Here is a 20,016-nt window from a genome sequence, read left to right on the forward strand (position 1 = left end):
TGATTTACTAATATTGATAAAATTATAAATTTTTATGTGAAAAAAATATTCTAAAACAATTATTTATATATATATATATATATATATCATTTACACCTCTCAACTAATGCCGGAAGTTTTCTCTGAGAATTGCATCTTCAACCCTTTTATCACATAGAAGGTTAACTACAAGAGCTCAAGCAATCCATTGAGCTGCACCTGCGAGGCATCAAGTTTAGAGAATTCTAAATTGTAAGATATAGTAATAGAAGGAAATTTGTAAAGCTAAACTTGAAAACGGCACAGACACTTGAATGAATCTCAAATGCTGTCAACAGAAGAAACTTCATGCTTGGAAGTTGTTGCAACTGTAAATCTGCTACTGTGTATTGCTAAGCAAAATTCTCAAATCAACCAGAATTGGATTCGTCTGGCTGTGAAATCCTGCGGGTGTTATAGGAATTGCAATATTTGCACTTGAGGCCAAGAATGTGGAACATAACTTGGCTCGATTTGATGCAATCATTGCATAGGATTGAAACCTCATACTTGTACTCCTCGGGCATCTTTGTAGCTTCAATCTGTCCATAAGAGACCATGATGAATCAATGCCAAGATGATTTATACGACACAATACAGTGAGAAATAATTAATACTATACAATTTAACAAGAACCAGTCAGAATAGTAAATTAAAACAAGTAAAAACAAACACAAGAACCAAGGAAAAGCAGCTGTTGCTCTTACGAAGTTTTGCACAATTAGGGTAATTCGTCCTGGGAAAATTGCACAAACATACTTGGGAACACCGCATATCAGCAATCCAAACTCTCAAGCAAAAAAAATCTACCAGCACGTTCAAGTTCCAGCTATTTCAATTCAGCAGTTCAGACTGGTTTATTTTTGGAGCTCAAGCTCAGCTTCTTTTATGAACAAATTGATTAAACAATTTTACAAGATTGTCTCTAGCACACTCATGCATGAGAGAGAGAAACACTCCCTAGGCAGTTCAAGCTCCAACTACTTCCACTAACTCAATCTCATTCTACCAAATTGTGCCAAATCCTTACCTGTGGGGAAAACCTCTCATGATGACTGCCACAAAGGATCTTGCTTAAGATCAAGCATCTTTTCTAGTTTTTCATGTACTTGCATAGTATATTAACAAAAGTAACAAGTAAACGTGCTTAATATTGGGTACCTTTTTCCACTCCAATAGTGCTACAAATCATAAATAATGTCAGTGCAAAAAGAAACTCAAACTTCTGATCCCTTTTCCTTGAAAACGGAAATTCAAGCTTACTATAACCTTTCCAATTAATAAAAGTTCAACAAAGAGACCACTGATTAAGAGGGGAAATTTTCTTACCTCCATATCTAACACGTTCCAGTGTTCGGACATGTCAAGCATTGTCTTCGAACATAATGGGCAGCGATATCTGGGCAGTGAAATCCATTTATATTATACAAAACATGTAGCTGTTGACTCTTTGATGCAAAAATTATAATGTTGAAATAACAGAATCAATTTGAATTTACTGGTTTTGTCTGAGCATTTCTTTGAAGCAATCCATATGCATTGTATGCCCACACTTCATAACTTGTGTGCCTTTGATGGAATCGAACAGATACTGTGAATAAAATGTAAAGCTATTAAAAATATAATTCTTACAAGTTTTAAATAATCAAAAGATTGCACTGGTCACTGACGAACCTCATAACAAACAGGGCAGTAATTCTTCATGGAGTTCTCCACGCACAAGTGATTATTTTGCAGACTCACCACATAACAAGATCCTGTCCTCTTGCAAAAACATTAGTGAATAGGAAAAAAATATAGCAACACTTACTTGGAATTTCTCTAAAGAGTAGGTATTGCACAAGCATGCTTTAGGTTCTGTGCAATGAGCAATACTAGTGAACAGTGTCAAGAAAATAGTACCGAAAAAACAACTGTGTACTATTACCAAAACCTATATATCACACCTATTTAAGATTTCATTTAAGAAAGGTTTTCCACCACAACCACAACCACAAGGACCATAAACTGCTTAAAAATTCTCTTAAGATTTGTATTTTATCTGGAAATAGATACTATGTGTATTTATAAAGCAAAATGAGCTCAGTCCAAATAAGACTTGAAAATCCAAAAGGAAACTTGAAGAATGACATTTATGTATGTATACAGCAAGCAAGAGATGGCAAGCTCCAAGCGAAACTATTAGAGAAACAACCAGAAAATTCCCAGAATATCCAAATTACGACCAAGAGTCCTACTCGCGTGACCATAAAATTACTCCTCTAAACTTGGAAAAAAATATAATTCCCAATCCATGGAATAATTTAAAATAACAGTTATTCCACCCAATAGCTTCTCAAGTCAGCCTGCCCTGCATCAATTATTCATCAGCTTGTTACTTGAAAAACCACCACATTATGGAAGTTCCTTGAATTCTATTCTTAGACCTATATAAACTATACTATGACCGCTAATAGTCTCAATGATCTTAAATTTACAAAGTAATTGCTAAAAAAAAGCACACTAACACGTACCACACTTGAATTCTATTCTTAGACCTATATAAACTATACTATGACCGCTAATAGTCTCAATGATCTTAAATTTACAAAGTAATTGCTAAAAAAAAGCACACTAACACGTACCACACTTCTTGCAATGAAAAAACTTGTCACGACCACCAACCCTAAAAAGCACAATTTAGACAAGAACATGTAATCTGACATAAATTTCATGCTCAAATAGCTCATAGCAGGTTACTCTAAAAATGAAATGAAGGAAGCCATAATTTGTTAACTAACCTACAAATCCCGCATTCATCACAATGGAACTGCCCCTTTGATGTCTGCAATTATCATAGTTACAGTCAGTTGCAAATACTAGAAGGTAAAAAAAAAAAACAAAAGAAACCACACATCCAATACCAGCAAATTCTAATATAGCTAATCTGAAGAATGACTTGGCTGAATTTGATTATCTTACATCGTCATCAAAAAATTTGCAAATGTTGCAAAAATATTCTCCCATCTTGACACCACAGTTAGAACAAGATTGAGCAACCTGAAAAAACAGCGAAATTCAATAAGAATGTAAGCATCGACTATAATCTTCTTTGAATTAAAAACTGCTCAATATACAATCCAAGTCCATGAAATGACCATACCTCCTGCTCAGTGTCACAGAAGGAACAAATAACCTGGAATCGATTCAATCCATCACATTATAATTAGTAGTGCAGACATGTATATATGTATTGTTTAAAAATGAATTAACAAGCAAAACTTAGAACATACTTGCTTAACGTCACGCCTGACCAATTCGTGTCGATCTTTTGGATTACTTAGCAAGCTCTAAAGTAAACACAGTAACCAAAAAAGAGCCAAGGAAAATATTCCCAAAGTCAACTGGCATGAAATAACATTTTCGTGTTTATATATAAGCACGACTTCCACATAAATGCATAAAACCTATGCAGATAGGTACGATTATGAATATTGAGAGAGAGAGAGATACAGTGGCCTCGTTGTGACAATGACGGCAGGAAAATATCTGATCACAGCAAGGAGCTCGAATCTTACATCGTCTCTTGTAGTGTTCGCATCTATTAACAGAAAGCAGAAGCAATTGAAGACGAAATCAATCAAAATAGAAATATAGGGAAGAGAAATGATTTAAACAGTGATAGATGTGTGTATACCCGTATTCGAATTTTCCGGTATCTGGTCCTCTCTGGTGCACAGCATCCTCCTCCATTGGTGGCGGTAGGCGTTTGGGGGTTAGGACAACACGAGAGAGAGGAAAAAAGCGGCTGTTTAGGGCCGGTTTGGAATCTGATTTTCGTTTTTGAAAAATGTAAAATAAAAGCGGAAACAAAAACATAGTTTGTAGAATAATATTTTAAATTAATAAATATATTCATTTATGTAATACCACTTTAATATTTTTAATATAAAAATGAAATATTAGTTTATTATCGGTAATTCTTATATTTACTGTAAATCATTTAAATATAAACTATTATTTATGTAGTATTTTTAACTAACATAGCAATATCATGTTGTTTATATAATATTAAAACTAAAAATATATTATTGAAATACTAGTTGACTCTTTATATTAAAAATTAATTGATTGGTTGATTAATTGGATATTTGAAATGATTCCATAACAGATGTAGCTTTGAGGTTGTATTGGAGTACAAGAGATTGCTCTTTGAATTTCAGAGATATCTTGGACAAAATTAAATAAAAAATAAAAAAAAAAAACTATCTAAATTTATATTCACTACAAATCTTGTTTAATATCATTTTTAAAATACTAAATGAAAGTCAATATTAATATGTAAAATTGTCTCATACCAAAATAATATTTGACAGCGTAAGAAGGCCCCATTTTAAGTGGAGCTCCACTTGTCTTATATGTTCAATATGTTTAAAGTTTATTGTTCCATTGACATTAAATATGAAATTTCAGATTGATTGATTCTCAAATATAAAACACCTAAACTGCCAACCCAATGTAGGGGAGGCTCATCTCAATTAATTCACTAAGTACAGGAACATTTGAACCAGGGCGTCAAACTTGAACCACGGAAGAAACCAAACATAGAAGGAACTTTTGTTGTGGCATAAAAAAACAAAAAACAAAAAAAAGCAAAAAAAACAAACTGCCCCCTTTGGCATTTTACAGAAGAAAACTAATTACAACATTAACACAACTCACCAACTATCCTGACAATGCCATTTTGATCTTGTAACAGTGGACTGAATCATAAAGGACAGCAAGTACACAAAGACATTAAAATTTCAGGAACAGGACCTGCTTCCCAAATTAAAGGATGGAACAGGAGCAAGAATTCAGCTTCTGCATCTCCCCCTTGTTCTTCTTGCTTGCTGCTCGCCAAATCGGACAGAAGAGAGAGAAAAAATAAAGAGACAGTTAGATAATCATAGAGTGTTTAAAAGAGGCACAACCTTATAACATGAAGCACAGAAATATGATTACTCAGACTTATAACAACAGAGGACGAGAGAGAAGAAAGCATATAGTGATGGCAAAACAATAGTTAATTCTTCAACAGACAGAAAAGTAAATCAGGTCTCGCAACTACACAATTTATCTCTTGCTTCTATAAACATACGACATAGATAGCTTAATGTAATCAGTTATCAATACTCCAAAGAAAAGTACCTGAGAAATAATGTACAGATTATGATCTCATCCAAAATATTAAAAACACAATTACCATATCTTTTATATTCAACATGAAGCAAGCATTGATGTTAATAGTAAATAAAGATTTTAAACATTTTAATCTAAATCCAAGTGTATGAACCCTTTTCCATTTGATATCACAGGACCAATGGATACAACTATTCCTGGACAACTTGATGAACTAAACCAGTTATCTAAAGGTAATCCGGTTATCTCAAACAAAATAGAAGGTAACCGATACCCATAAGGCAAGCCAATAAACTTAAAGATTGACATACGCCAATGCTGTGCCTTAACAGGATCAAGTAGTTTCAATTATCTACACTTTAAGAAACTGGATTCATACACGAGCTGTTATCAACAATGCTTTATGCAATATCAGAAAACTCCCAAATCCTTCTGTTCTGCTTCTCTTTTAACAGGAAGAGGAAGGGAACATCATAAAGAAACAAAATTTTGAACAATTTTAACAGGTATTATATTTACAATTTGCCAAAAAAATAAAAACAGTGGGAGAAAAACAAGTACCATAGAAATTCAAAGAATAAAATTGAGGATGAAAAGTTATTGTGCAATGCCTAAGAGATCACCTGCATTACGATGAAGTTTTTCTTTTGAGCAGTAAAACATTACTTATTTAACAATATATAAAAAATACAAGCAACCACTAACAAGTTTTCAAACCAAAAAACACCACCATATTACGATGAAGTTTTATGGAAAAGAACTGAACAAACCTGTCTTCTTTTTAGGTGCAAGTGGCTGTACAACTACATGCATGGTGATAACACCACTAGGAAGTTCCCCAAAGGTAATTCTGGAATCAGCAAGTGTCTTTCCATTTTCCAAAATTTTACCGGCATGTATAAGTTTCAGATCGTTTTGTGACTTTGGTGACACTGTTTTATCTGTGAAGCAGAAAACATGGTCAAAAAACTTGGAAAATGCAGCAATAGAAACCACTCAGATGAGGATATGAGGTTAGATATATTCCATGTGAACTCACAATAACCATGTCCTTCAAAAACAAAAAAAAAAAAAGGAAGAAGAGGAAGGAGAAAATACCTTGTAATTTCAGATCTTTTAGTCACACTAGAAAGATAGTTGAGAGACAAAGAGAGGCAAAAGGGAAAAAGAGAATCCATATGGCAACAAAAGATAGGAAAAAATAAAACTTAAAGCCAGAGTTTTAGCACTTCAATTACTTCATTTGCTCCAAATGATAACCCCAGTAACTCCCCTCCTTTCAAATATTCATTAAAATATTCATTAAAATAACTTCCTTGCAATATTATTGGCTTAACTACATCACTGTTCATCTTTACACATGAAATCCTGTTACTATTCATTTTTTCATAAGACAATACAAAATTCGTCAGCCATACATGTTCTTATAATTCTAACAGTGATCTTTTCAGCTGATTCAAATTAATTTATTAAACTCGTCTTTTTGGCCTGCATCATTCAATAAAATGAGATTGAGCCAAGATAAGCATTTTTAGCAGTTTTTTCCAATATTGACTTGTCCTCTATCAATCATGCCAACAGTCTAATTTATGTCCATAAGATGCAAACTCTTTAAAATTTTAAAATAGATCAAAGGCCGCAGCAGGAGCATCATGTGCCTATTAGTTATTTGAAAATGCATAACAGATAGGAAGACAAATCGAAGAAGATTATAGAAATGGTCCTCAAAATCGACACAGCTCCAAGAGTGGCCAGATAACAGAAAATGTAATTTCGTACTTTGACCATTTCGGGAAAATGAAAGGAGGGAGAGATAAGATGGATAACCTGCCGGCCACTCAGCAACAAGCCTTTGCTTAAGACTTGCTACGGTAGTCGATGATGCGTATTTACGATGGCCTATATCTGTTCCATCGAAAATGCGAAATTTAAGCTCAATACCATTATTCTCATCACCTTCAGCCATAGTAGTCTAGCCTCTCCTTTCTCAGGTTGCAGATCCAAGGCAATAATAAATGAATGGTTCCAGAGCAAGAATTCAGTCTCACTCTGATCACCTGCAGAAGAAATAAAACACCTGATACTAAAAATCAAGATCTCCACAATTCTGGCTCCATTTTTAGAGAAAACTGAGCAAACGAAGAATAAATAAGAAACTAAATTTTGAATCCCTAATCGATTTGAAAGAAAATTATTTAATACGATCTATTACCAGGTCAACTTCAATCTAATGAAAGAAAATTAGATAATAAATTCTGGCTCCTTTCCTGGAAATGTTTTTGAGAAAAAAATTTAGGAAAACCATGAGGCAAAATCAAATTGTCTGGAAATCAGGAACAGAAATATGCATTAAGTGACTGAATCAATTTTAACGCCAAGAAACGAGGAAAATCCAAATTACACATGCTGACTAATACCTCCGCAAATCTGCAAAAATATTTGTTCGATAGAAGAACGTGCAAAAACAGTACATCCAAATCCGTGGCTAGAGAAACAATCCAAGGAAGTAAACACTTCATATGATCAGATGACGTCTCTGGTTAAAAAGCTATCAACCAACCTTCCTGCATCAAAACGCAGAATCTTAACATCAAATAGTTTCGAAGGAAAAGAAGTAGAGAATAATATGTGTATATATTCCTTCTAATTATAGGAGATTTCCAACAAATTAACTGATCAACCTGATAATAACCATCAAATTCATCAAATTTGAAACCAAAACGAAGGACTTATCCTAGTCTTCAATGAGTCAACACACGAGCTTGACGCAACTATTTGAATTAATAAAGATGAAAATCTCAAATTAAATTGTAGAGAAACAGCGAGTCGGGATTTGTGGTTCATAATCCACTTTCTCAACGACCAGACGGCAACAATCAATCAGAAAAATAAAGCAGAACACGAATTCCAAAACAACAAGAGGATTACGAAAAATTTTCTTTGTAGAATACAAAAAATCAAGAAAGCGATTAAAAAACAAACTAGAGAGCTTACCTACCAATCAAGAAGCCATTGATTAGGGTTTTCAAGTAAAGAGCGTCGGTGCTTCGATCAAGAGCAAGAAGAGAGAGATGTTTCCTTCGCTGACTCCTCGTGCTCTTATTTGTTTGTCAGTTAATTTTCTCTTAACGATTCTTCTCTTCTTCTATATATATCTAATTAATTTTTTTCTCTTTCTTTTTCCCCTCTTCTCCTTCCCATTGAGAAAACTCCAGTCCTTAAACCAGAAAAGATGAGGAAAGGGGAAATGAACGCCAGACGCGGAACTGTTAACAGAAAGAAATAATATTTTTGGACAATTATTTGGTATGCTCGCGTCTAGACATGATTTTCCTACACCTGCATCAAGAATGTGCCACGTTTAAATCCCCATACCGTGACTTTTTTAGAGAGCAGCGATTGGGTGCGAGATGTTCCGTTGAGTGGAGCTTGTTGTGTGGGAATAATTTCATGTACGCGCCTCATTGGTAGTTGAAGATCCAACGGTCGAGAACCGATAGGCGGAGTAGAGCATAGACCCCAGACGCCGGGTCGTTAGTCTGTTACGTTTACCGACCAAATATACGAACGGAAATAAAACGGAAACCACCGGTCTAGTTGCTTACGCAGCGCAGGCGTTTTTACTAGCAAATAAATTATTCCAATTTAAAAAACTTTAATTATTATAAAATACTTTTTTTAACGTATTTAGTGAAAATTCAATTTAATCATCATAATTAAATTTAGAAAAATAAAATGTAATAGTTTTTATAATTATAATATCCGGTCGTGTGATTATCACGATTTTTAGGCTTGTACTACAATATTTATATACATCTACGTATATGTAATATATATATATATGTATGTATGTATGTATATGTGTGTGACTGTGGTCCATTTGGGTGGCTAAGAGGAGAGAATATAGAAGATAATGACAACCATAATGCTAAAAAGGTTGCCTGCAAAGCCACAGCAAGGCAAAGACATTGGAGATTGGGTTGGAATTTTGCTGTTTCCACAAATAAGCTCTGTTACTCATAGCTTTTTTATATATATATATTTATATATATTATATATACATATATATATTATATATATATATATATGTGTGTGTGGAGAATTTTTCTTCATGAGAAGGTTTCCTAATTGAGCAAGCTGTACACCATCTATTTCTCAAAGGAACAAAATTAAGTTGGTCATTTTTTTTTCATGTCCAGTGCTTTTTCTTTAGTTTTAGGGAAGTGACATATCAACTTTTTATAAAAAGTAGTATGCTTTTTTTTTTTTTTTTTGTGTGTGTGTGTAAATATTAGATACTGTTGATTTAAGAGTGTGTTTAGTTGGAATTTTGAACTTTTAACATTTAAAATTACTGGGTAAAAATTTAAAATACTTTTGTAAAAACGAAAAGTGAAAATTATTAGATTTCGGGCTGCGAAAATTACAATTATTTGCTACCTTCAATTTTTAAAAAATATAAAATTATTTTTTAAAAAATATTCTTAGGAAGCAAAATTCTTGACAGATAATATTGAATTTATTATTATTATTATTTTTTTTTTTCCAATCAGGCAATCTATGATATAAAGTATACGTATAGAAATATTCTATACAAGTCCGAATTGCTTTTCCTTAGTCTGTGGGCTGAGAATAATGGCTTTTCCCCCCCTTAGGATTTGGACTTGTCTATTGGTGGGGTATTGCCAAGGCAGTCCATAAAGCACTTTTTAATCTCTTCCCCCCGGCATGGATCAATCAGAATCCACAGAGAAAATGGAGGAGAACCATATACTTATATATGTGTGTTTGTATATATATATATATATATATATTCTCTCAAAATCTGCTAAATACTACAAATTTCTACTCCACTTTTATAGCTAAAGAATGTGATTTATGAAATATTTTAAGCCACTCGATCCAATTTTAATCTTATCATGAAAAGTTGCCGGGAGGAACTAATAGATTAGTCACTCGTACATTAAGACACTAGTATAATCTTATTCTTATTATTTATAAATATTTTTCTCGCATCACTTAGATTCGAGAAAATCATTATATCAATTAGTAAGTCATTGGATCAATTGTTTAATAATTAGTTTGTCAATTTATTTTATATAATATGTCAATTTATTATTTGTTACATCTATTACTTTTACTATCATAATATTCTCAATGTAGCTGACGCGCACTATCTCGATGTTTGATATAATTAAAAGTTTAATCTTACATATTTTTGTTTTTAAAGCCTTATCTATAAAAGAAAAAAAATGAGTTTATCATAATTTTACTCGAGTACTGTAAGAATTATATAATATTTATCGGTGAAGCTTATTCGTAATTGTACATTTCTTGCAATAATTTTTGAATTTTTTTTAAAGATAAATATTTTAAATTGAGGTTTGTACTCTTATAGTATTCCAACCAAAGAAACTTAACGACAGAATATATGTTTTGCATGTACTTAATCAATTTAGTCATCAGTCTTATTAACATATTAATGAATTAAGTTTTATATTTTATTAAATTAAATATTAAATATCAACCACCGTCAGATTGTAATACAACTACAAAATAATGATACATTTTAAGAGAAATAAAACTCACGATATTCAAGTAAAACACATGAGTTATAACTACTAAACAGTCGTGTTCTTGATTAATTTTAAATTCTTCTTATTGAAACAATTAAAAGAAGGATGGGGAATTCGAGTAAACTATTTCCAATCTAAAAAGGGTTCATAAATCTTGATATTATGTTTTTCTTACTTAATATTGTTATGCTTGGGATTAGCTTTCTCTATCATGCCTTATAAATATACTACTCTTACCTTTTGAAAAATAATAATAATAGAAAGCCATAATATATATATATATATATATATAACTTTATCTAAGTGTGTACTTTTTATGATAATTTGTTGATGTATATCATTAATATAATTATACTAGATATATTTGTTTTATTTTATTCTTAGATATATATAAACTTAAATAGATATTTTCTATAAAAATAACTTTAAAAAAAATAAAAATAAATAAATGAAGCAAGTGACATAATGATAATTAAATAATTTTTAATCTACCTCGGATATAAAATGTTTATAGATTTAAATTTTTTATCAGTAAAACAAATATGAAGATAAATAAACCTACTTCATGCTATAAACAAAAAAAAATTTATAATTAAAAAATAAATAAATGAAGCCGTGACATGATAAAAGTTAAATAATTTTTTTATCTACTTCGACTATAAAATAGTTATAAGCTTATAATTTTTTATCAGTAAGATTGAGTATAAAAATAGATATATCTATCTCGTTCTGCTCTCCATACACATTACGATTATCGTCGTAGTAACCATTGAGATGAAAACTGCAGAGGAAATTGTAAGGGAAATTCAATTTGAAAAGGCGAAGGAATTGAATGCCTTTCTTTATCTAAAAGTTGGAGAATCAAAATTGGGTAAGTGGATAGTAGAAGAAAGTGGAGAATTTTTTTGTTCTTTCATCAATCTTTTCTACATATGAAGGAATAATAAATGCATTAATATGAGATTTCTTTGTTCATATAAAGAACTTATCTAGTGAAAATTATAATTTATAGTTAATTAATATATAGTTTCCATTTAATAATATGTGATTTAGCTATACATGAATAGATAATCTCATGGTTGTAGAATTTTCAGTTTAATAATCTTTTACCACAAATTTTGATATATATATATATATGTGTGTGTGTGTGTGTATATTAAAAATAGAATCTACCCATGTAATTTAATATTTAATTTTGTGAGGATGTTCATAAGAAATTTTATAATCAAGGTGGCTTTTGTGGGGGGGAAAGTTTAATAATCTTGCTTTAGGCATTTATAATTAAATAATGACTTATAGCCAAAAGCATAGTAGCTTAATTTGAATTAGGGTAAGCTTGGAATTCAATTTATTTGTACAATTTTTTTTTAATTTTAACTAAAGATTTTTACAAAAAAAAAATATAATTTCAAATAAAATTAAAGTAGTACTTACATTTTAATTAAATTGAGAAATAAATACATTATATTAAAGCTAATTAATTTCATTAATAAAGATAAACAGAGATTACACAAGCAAACTATAAGCTATTAATCCAACTTAAACTACCAAGTACAGCTTGAAACCAACATGGGGATGGGGGGGGGGGGGGGGGGGGGGAGAAACTACAAAATACACACTTAATAATAATAATGATAATTTGATAAGGCCCCAGAAGTTTATTCTAATTCCATTTTGGTCATGATAAATTATGATAATTACTAATTTAGGACATAGTTTGCTGCATGTAGGGCTTGAGCTGAGGAATGAGCGAGCCGCTTAAGTGAAGTGACATGACCTCGTTGGTTGATCCGATCAGTTTTCCGGCAATGAAAACCGCCGGTACCGGCGCATTGCAGCCCAACCTCATTAGCGCTTTCTCCATCTCCCGCCCCTCCGGGTCCTGATCAATCTCGTACATCAATGGCCTCACGCCAAGTTCTTGAAACAGTATATTCACAGCGTAGCAGAGACAGCAAGAGCTCTTGCTGAATATCACCACGCCCTTCTCAGAAGCTAATCTCATCACCTTGTCCATGATAATAAGTTCTTTTTCTGGGTAATATAACACAATCGATCGAGATGACTAAGTTTAAGCGAAGTATTTACAACTTCGGGAATGGAGTTATTAGAATCGAAAAACCATTAGATCGAATTCGGGGTGAATTCGATCTAATGGTGATTAAGAATGGAAGGGAGGGTGGGAGAGGGGGGAAGTTAAAGGTGATGAAAAGGGTTTTTGGAAAAAACTTAAAAAGCTCAAGGCTTGTTGGAACTTAAGCTTTCATGGTGGAGTATTTATAGGGACAGTGTATAGTAGACTTCTCTTCTGTTGAACAAAGAACATTCAAAAGGGAACGTGCTTTATTTAGATGCCCTAATTTATAAAGTGGCTTTACAGGAAAGAGACTACTGTTTTCTCATGGACTGAGAACCTACAAGTTGGCTGCTGATTATTCATAATATATATATATATATACACACACACACACGTTTGAGATCCTTATAATTTCTTCATTAAGGCTAATACGTACTACCCATGTGATCAGTGTTAAATATTAGTCGTACATAGACATATATATACATTAATTTACATCTTTTGCCTCAATTTATGGAACCAAAAAGTTAAGCAAAAAAAAATTATTTGCCAGTTGTTTGTCAGCTTTTTGCATAGATTTTATGGGCTGTTATACACCTTCTTAGAAAACTACATGTAACAAAGACAGAAGAAAAATGACTATACATATATATGTATGTAAAGGTATTAGTCAATTACGAAAGGATTCTCGAGATCACCTTCTTTGAATCCCTTATGGAGAAAGATTGAGACAGAGATTTTCTTTCGGTGGCTTCAACTCTTTGTCCTGTGCCCACCCACTAGCTAGGATTCTTCTCCTCCTCCTCCTCCTCCTCCTCCTCCTCCTCTCTCTCGCACGTGGGGAAGCTATTTAGAAAGAAACACCAGTGTATCTAATATATATATATATATATATATATCTCAAATATATATATAGAATACGGTTGTAGCTAGTCTACCAGCTAGCTTAGCTAGAGTGCATTACAAGCCAACAACTAGTGCTGCTTATACACACACTCGTACAGGGACATAAATATATGTGTGTGTGTGTGCGTGTGTGTGTGTGTATATATATATATATATATCATGCTCACACGTGTGAACCACTATCCCAACTCTTACACGTGCGCACGACAAGAATCCAACTCTTGCCTTGGTGAATATACATGAGCACACAACTAGTTAAAGGTCCTTTTTGCTTATCTAGATTCCTTTGTTTATATATTTCTTTAACTTATCAACCCATGCACGCATGTCTCTATGTATGTGTGTATGTATAATCGGGTATGTGAACATGTATAATCAAAATATACATATGTATGCCATATATCTATTCTTAGCGCATATATATACATATGGGCTTAAATATGAATATAAAAAAAAATCAATGCAACATCTCTAAGCCTTTATAGTTTTTTTCTAAATCAACACCTACATTTTACAAAAATTAAGTCAAAATTAATCAACACCATGTGACCCGCCATGTGTCATTGATTTTTATTTTTTTTGTACAAGATGATAAAAAAGATTTTAAAATATTTAAGAAATCGTCATGTACATCTTTTGTTAAGAGATCCACGATATCGTTAATAAAAAATTATTAGAGATCATTCGATATATGAATATGAGAATAGAAATCATTGATTTTTCACTCAATAATGACTGTAAAATTTTTTTTCACGTCAGCTTCCATCTCGGTACACAAGCAAGTTTCCGTCACCGACAAATTAAGTCACACGAGGATGCGATGACTTAATAGTGACTTAACTTTGTTTAAAGATAATTTAAAATAAAAAAGAATAGATACTTTAAAATAAAAAAAAATATATGGGGTTAAATAGAAAACTAAGTTTAAGCCTTTATATATATACTCTCTATATATATTATATATATATATATATAAATGTATGTAGATATGGATGAAGAGAATCATGATATGGCAAACCTTGAGGCTTTTTGGATATGGAGGAATACATGGGGGGGAGGACATGAAAAGTTTCTGGGATTTCACCTTTTTATTTTGTTGGATTGCCCACCAGCCTATATTAAAAGGGTAAGGTACACGTGGCATATACATACACATATACGTATACATGTGTGTGTATGTAAAGATTATTATAACAATTGAAATTTTGTAAATCATGCACGGCTGGTATATATTGCACCATGTGTCCAGGGTTTGAGGAGAGAGTGATCCAAATTAAATAATTAAATATTATTAGAGCCTCACAATTTAAAGATGGAGAATTTGTACTTTTTGTCGTTGTTTGTTCCTGAACAATTTTTTTAAGTTCCAACTATGTCTATAATTGTCTGAGGCATGGAGAAAGTTCTCTGGAATATATACATATATATGTATATGTATGTGTATATAAATGTATCTATAGAATAATTTCAAGTGTAGTCATTTAATTAACAGCACTTTAAGGGATATAAATACATATATATACATATATATATTCTCTAAGATTTCTGTTTACTATTTTTTTGACGTCTTCGGGCTCCAATTAAAACTCGAATCATTCTTAAAGATCAGTAGTACTGCTGAGAAGAAATATATATATATATACACACACACACACACACACACATATATATATATATTTATATATAGAGATCCTTTAACTAATTTAACTAACTGGAGTCATTTTTTTTTGTAAATAAAATTCAGAAAATATAAATTTAAATGAAGTAATAGACCTAAAAATAGTATAAAATTAAATATTTTTTAATTTAGACTAATCCCTCTTCGTGTTTTTGTTCTGTGTAATAATTAGTTCATTTATTTATTTTTTTACAGAATTTCTGGGTATATATATATATGTATACACACACACACACACACACACATACTCGGATAGAATAAAGTCCCTTAAAAATTACAAGGTTATCTATATATCCGAATCTATATCATCAAAATTAAGATTGTATATATCTGTGTGTTTATATATAGTATGATATAATTAAGTTCATGTATGTATAATATTATTTTTTCACATATATAAGCCATATATATATATATATATATATATACAGAAACAGAAACTGTAGAGGATTTGGTTTGAAACATTATACTGTACTTACAGAAAATTATTAACAACCAAACAGTACCTATTCATGATCAGTACTGATCATTTTCTGCACACAATGTGCTCAAGGAACTCAAGGAAAAAACAAAGCCCTTAATACAACATTGCCACCTTTCTCAACATGGTATTAGAGCTATTTTATCTTATACATATATATATATACTACATTCACAATCACATATATACATACACATGTATATGTGTATGTATATATATATATATATATATCTTTATCTAGAACCAGATAGCTTTAGCCTCCATGAGCATGTGCTTGAGAGACCCATCGACATGGAGGGAGATGACATCTTTGGCACAGCCGACGTATTTTCCACCGATGAAGACGGCCGGAACGGCGGGGTTGCAGCCTAAACTTCGCAGAGCCCATTCCATTTCTCTGCCATTAACGTCTTGATCGAGCTCGTGAATTGCAGGGCTTGCTCCCAGCTCGTAGAACAGTGCCTTGATGCTATGGCACATGCAGCATGAACTCTTTGTGAATATCACACATGCTTTCTTTGACGCCAAATCCCTTATTCTCTCCATAACTATATCTCTATACCTATATATGTATAGCACTTGTAGTTTTCTCAGATGGGTCAGTTAGAAATAACTGATCAAGAAAAGATCAAGAACGAATGCAGATACAAGTGGGTTTACCAAAGCTCGAAAGAAGGATCAACTATATATATATATATACACATATACACACACGTACATGCGAATGTATGTGTATAATTATACAAGTGAGGAGGAAAAAGGAAGATGAGTAAGTTGGCTATGGTGGACTTTGGGATTATGCGAGCTCTTATTTATAAGGGGCCTGGTGTGGTGTGGTTATATGATATAACACTTTTACGATATAATATAATTATATAATATAGTATAGTATAATATAATATAATATAAAATTTAAAGAAAGGAGGAAGTTCTTTGAGATATTTGTTTGGATAAGAAAAATTGGCCCCTATAATTTGCATGATTGTGACCCTGATGTGCTTTGGACAAGTTGCATATCTAGCCAGCATCACCTAGCTTATATATACATACATATAGATATATCAATTTGTATATTTATAATTAATCTTAGTTTAATTATAATTAATTACCAAATATAATCATTTATATATAATATATTTCTGATGTCCGTACAACATCAGAATTGTTGGAATATGTATATATATATATATTAGCAGAATACCTTTCGGCTGCTGCCTGGTATATAGCATATCACATGCAAATTAATTAATTAATTAATAAACATGAAATTAATTTTAAATTGCGATACCGTTTTAATGTGTTTCCGCGTCCGTGTATGTACGTGTATATACGTATAGTCACATATATAATTATCTGTGTGCGTATATCTATATGCGTGTACGAATTCCAACTACAATCTAATTATCACTATACGTAATATGCATTGAAAAATATGTATATATCATGAACTTGAGTTTGACAGTTGAAGTTCGTATGTTGATGGGTGATGGCCCATGATGACGTAGCTTTGTAGTTTTACATGAAAAGTGATTGTGATACATATATATACATACACACACATATTTATATATATATATATATATATATTTACATGTACATATTTATTGCGTCGATATTACTGACTGCAGATGTGGAGAAAGATACGGGTTTATCCAATCTATATATACATGTATATATATATATATATATTCATCCTAACTTTGCTCCATATTGGTCCCCAAAAGAAATTACTTCTTGTCTACCTTATATATATATATATTAATGATGACTCTATATATAATTTGAAAAAAATAATAATAATTTAATTAATATTAAATCTGACTCGTGCACAATTTTTAAAAATTTAATGTAAACTTTATAATTAAATTTAAAATAAATTATCATATTACTCTGTGAAATTAATTATATACATATATACGTATGGGGTTAGAAAATTTTAGCAACTTTGTATGTAGATATTATGTGTGTGTGTGTGTATATATATATATACATGTATATATGTATATGATTCTATATTGATCTTTGCTAAATGTCAAAGGGCAATAGTTGAATGAAAAAGCAGAAAGAGGAAGAAGTAAAAGAAGGATGCCTGGTTGGCCCTAATTAAATTCTATAAACAGATCGAATTTTCTCTTTTGTTCTGCATCATCTCTTCATCAACATGTAACAATTCTTTCATTCATCACTGTCGGAGAATATTATGCCACGTATATATATATATATATGTATATATATATATGCTCCATGCCCAAAATATAATATATACGCATACCCATAATATGAATATGTATGTATATGAACTATGGATGGTACAATATTCATAAACACATAATATGCAAATGCATGGATGCACATTGCGATGTCATCATCATAATCATTATCGAATAAGTATATGGCAAAGCTCCCCCAATATTATCCCCATATAAATTTTACCTTTAGATTATCATATATATATATATGCTCAAACACTAAATTGGTGTTTATATTATTTTTAAATATTTAAATTGGCCCGTATCAAAAATATTTATGTGTCTAATTTATTATTACGTGACAAATTTATTAATAATATTAATAGTATTTAACAAAAAAAATTACTAAAACGCACATCGTTCACAAATAAATATACTAAAAATAAATTAAAAATTATTACGATCGCGAATTTAAATATTTAAAAATAATACAAAAACTAATTTAGTATTTAAGTCTATAAATATATATATATTTTTTATAAAATACTAGGTAGCGATTTTTATCCTCCAACTTATCTATTAATTAAATTTTATAAAATAATATATATAGATATATCAATTTGTATATTTATGTACGGTGAGTTTAAAATAATATAACAGTTAATAAAAATAAAATAAAATAGACCCAAAAACTGTGGCCCACTATGGTCCGAGTCGGGCTTTTCCGGGTCCAGTTAATACGGTCAGAAAGCCAGGCCCGCCGGTGTGGCATATTACGTGGACTAGGCCGGTCAACACACTGCATACATTTTGGCCCTTTTGAAATATTATAGTTTAATGGGCTTAATTTTTTAACTAGAAAATATTAAAATTTGATATTTAATATTAATATTTGGAAATTATAAATAGTTTTTTTTTTAAAAAAAATCACAAAATAATATATTTAATATGTAAACTATAAAATTGAACTTATTTATTGATAACAAAATAATATATATCTTGGCAAGAAAATAAAATGGATTATATAACACAATGTAGTTAGCACTGTCCTGTCCAAACTTTGCAAGATTTGTTACAACATATGATATATATACATACACACACACACACACACACACATATATATATATATATATTCCATAGTTGTGCGGCAATCAGCATGCTCCAACAACTGGTTTTTTTTAACAAGATGGGTCAACTTGGTGTCTATATTTCATGATTATAGTCACTACTTTCATGTACATGCACTAATTATCCCAAGTACCTTCACCTTCTTTCTTTTATTATGTATATATACACACATACATATATATATATATATATATATATATATTGTAACACCCAACAATTTATTTTATTTTATTTTATTTTGTTTTAATTTAATAAAAAATGAATAAAAATTTGTTAAAGATTAAATTAAAAATAATTCTGGAAAAAAATGGTAAAATTTTAGGTTCTTGAGTATTTTTAAAAGAAAAATAAAAAATCGGGAGTCAAAACGCAATTTAAAAAAATTGTACCACGTTAGATGCCCGTTCAGCAGCCCCGACCAACCAGGATGCGCTAGGTGGCAGAGGCGCTGACGCGGGAGGCCACACGGGGGAGAGCCACGTGGGTGATCCGTGCGCGCGCGATCGAACGGCTGAGACTCGTTCCCACGCGTATGGATGGTCCAGATTGCGATCGCGCACGGATGACCTAGATTGAATCGCGCACGGACGGTGCAGATTGAATCGTGTACGGACGATGCAGATTGAATCGCGATTGGACGATCCATATTAAAAACAATGGACGATCCAAATAAAAAATGGATGGGTATAAATAACTCCATCAGTACCCAAACCCTAACCCTAACCGCCAAAGCCCCTCACTGGGAAAGACAACCCAGCCGCTGGGGAGCCGACCGATGCCACCCGCCGCCGCACCGGAGC

General features: G+C 31.6%; 4 protein-coding genes across 8 annotated transcripts; all 4 read right to left on the reverse strand.

Moving 5' to 3' along the window:
• Positions 1–104: 104 nt before the first annotated feature.
• LOC110821472 (zinc finger (C3HC4-type RING finger) family protein) lies at positions 105–3,855 on the reverse strand. The gene is made up of 11 exons (XM_022051328.2): positions 3,695–3,855; positions 3,511–3,598; positions 3,291–3,347; positions 3,161–3,193; positions 2,980–3,057; positions 2,799–2,842; positions 2,643–2,683; positions 1,693–1,775; positions 1,518–1,609; positions 1,348–1,417; positions 105–560 (listed from the first exon to the last, which is right to left on the reverse strand). Exons 1-11 carry the CDS (start codon positions 3,748–3,750, stop codon positions 390–392), a joined length of 813 nt encoding a protein of 270 aa, XP_021907020.2. The 5' UTR covers positions 3,751–3,855; the 3' UTR covers positions 105–389.
• A 634-nt stretch (positions 3,856–4,489) lies between these two features.
• LOC110821404 (membrane-anchored ubiquitin-fold protein 3-like) lies at positions 4,490–8,440 on the reverse strand. 5 transcript variants are annotated; one of them, XM_022051236.2, is made up of 5 exons: positions 8,173–8,440; positions 7,596–7,742; positions 7,006–7,255; positions 5,949–6,119; positions 4,490–4,889 (listed from the first exon to the last, which is right to left on the reverse strand). In XM_022051236.2, the coding sequence occupies exons 3-5, from the start codon at positions 7,142–7,144 to the stop codon at positions 4,828–4,830; spliced, it is 372 nt and encodes a 123-aa protein (XP_021906928.1). In that variant the 5' UTR covers positions 7,145–7,255; positions 7,596–7,742; positions 8,173–8,440; the 3' UTR covers positions 4,490–4,827. The 5 variants fall into 5 exon arrangements, with proteins under 5 accessions (XP_021906928.1, XP_021906930.1, XP_021906927.1 ...); XM_022051238.2 differs by having other exon boundaries at positions 7,006–7,235; positions 7,596–7,738; positions 8,177–8,439; XM_022051235.2 differs by having other exon boundaries at positions 7,006–7,235; positions 8,177–8,439.
• A 3,772-nt stretch (positions 8,441–12,212) lies between these two features.
• Positions 12,213–13,016, reverse strand: LOC110821434 (Thioredoxin superfamily protein). Its single transcript, XM_022051281.2, has one exon. It carries the CDS (start codon positions 12,769–12,771, stop codon positions 12,460–12,462), a length of 312 nt encoding a protein of 103 aa, XP_021906973.1. The 5' UTR covers positions 12,772–13,016; the 3' UTR covers positions 12,213–12,459.
• A 2,849-nt stretch (positions 13,017–15,865) lies between these two features.
• Positions 15,866–16,718, reverse strand: LOC110825192 (Thioredoxin superfamily protein). Its single transcript, XM_022055651.2, has one exon. It carries the CDS (start codon positions 16,440–16,442, stop codon positions 16,134–16,136), a length of 309 nt encoding a protein of 102 aa, XP_021911343.1. The 5' UTR covers positions 16,443–16,718; the 3' UTR covers positions 15,866–16,133.
• Between the last annotated feature and the right edge of the window lie 3,298 nt (positions 16,719–20,016).

Source organism: Carica papaya, chromosome 5, assembly GCF_054855325.1.
Source record: "Carica papaya isolate Zhongbai chromosome 5, ASM5485532v1, whole genome shotgun sequence".
NCBI classification, from domain to species: domain Eukaryota; kingdom Viridiplantae; phylum Streptophyta; class Magnoliopsida; order Brassicales; family Caricaceae; genus Carica; species Carica papaya.

What these genes read in the sequence shown, in the direction of transcription:
- LOC110821472 (XM_022051328.2), bottom strand. Translation starts at nt 3,750, where the DNA reads ATGGAGGAGGATGCTGTGCACCAGAGAGGACCAGATACCGGAAAATTC. An exon ending in GCAAATTTTTTGATGACGAT is followed by an intron (nt 2,843 to 2,979) that starts GTAAGATAATCA and finishes TGATAATTGCAG; the next exon opens with ACATCAAAGGGGCAGTTCCA. An exon ending in TTTTCATTGCAAGAAGTGTG is followed by an intron (nt 1,776 to 2,642) that starts GTACGTGTTAGT and finishes GCAAGAGGACAG; the next exon opens with GATCTTGTTATGTGGTGAGT.
- LOC110821404 (XM_022051236.2), bottom strand. Translation starts at nt 7,144, where the DNA reads ATGGCTGAAGGTGATGAGAATAATGGTATTGAGCTTAAATTTCGCATT. An exon ending in TGTTGCTGAGTGGCCGGCAG is followed by an intron (nt 6,120 to 7,005) that starts GTTATCCATCTT and finishes TCTGCTTCACAG; the next exon opens with ATAAAACAGTGTCACCAAAG. An exon ending in TGCACCTAAAAAGAAGACAG is followed by an intron (nt 4,890 to 5,948) that starts GTTTGTTCAGTT and finishes TTTGGCGAGCAG; the next exon opens with CAAGCAAGAAGAACAAGGGG.
- LOC110821434 (XM_022051281.2), bottom strand. Translation starts at nt 12,771, where the DNA reads ATGGACAAGGTGATGAGATTAGCTTCTGAGAAGGGCGTGGTGATATTC.
- LOC110825192 (XM_022055651.2), bottom strand. Translation starts at nt 16,442, where the DNA reads ATGGAGAGAATAAGGGATTTGGCGTCAAAGAAAGCATGTGTGATATTC.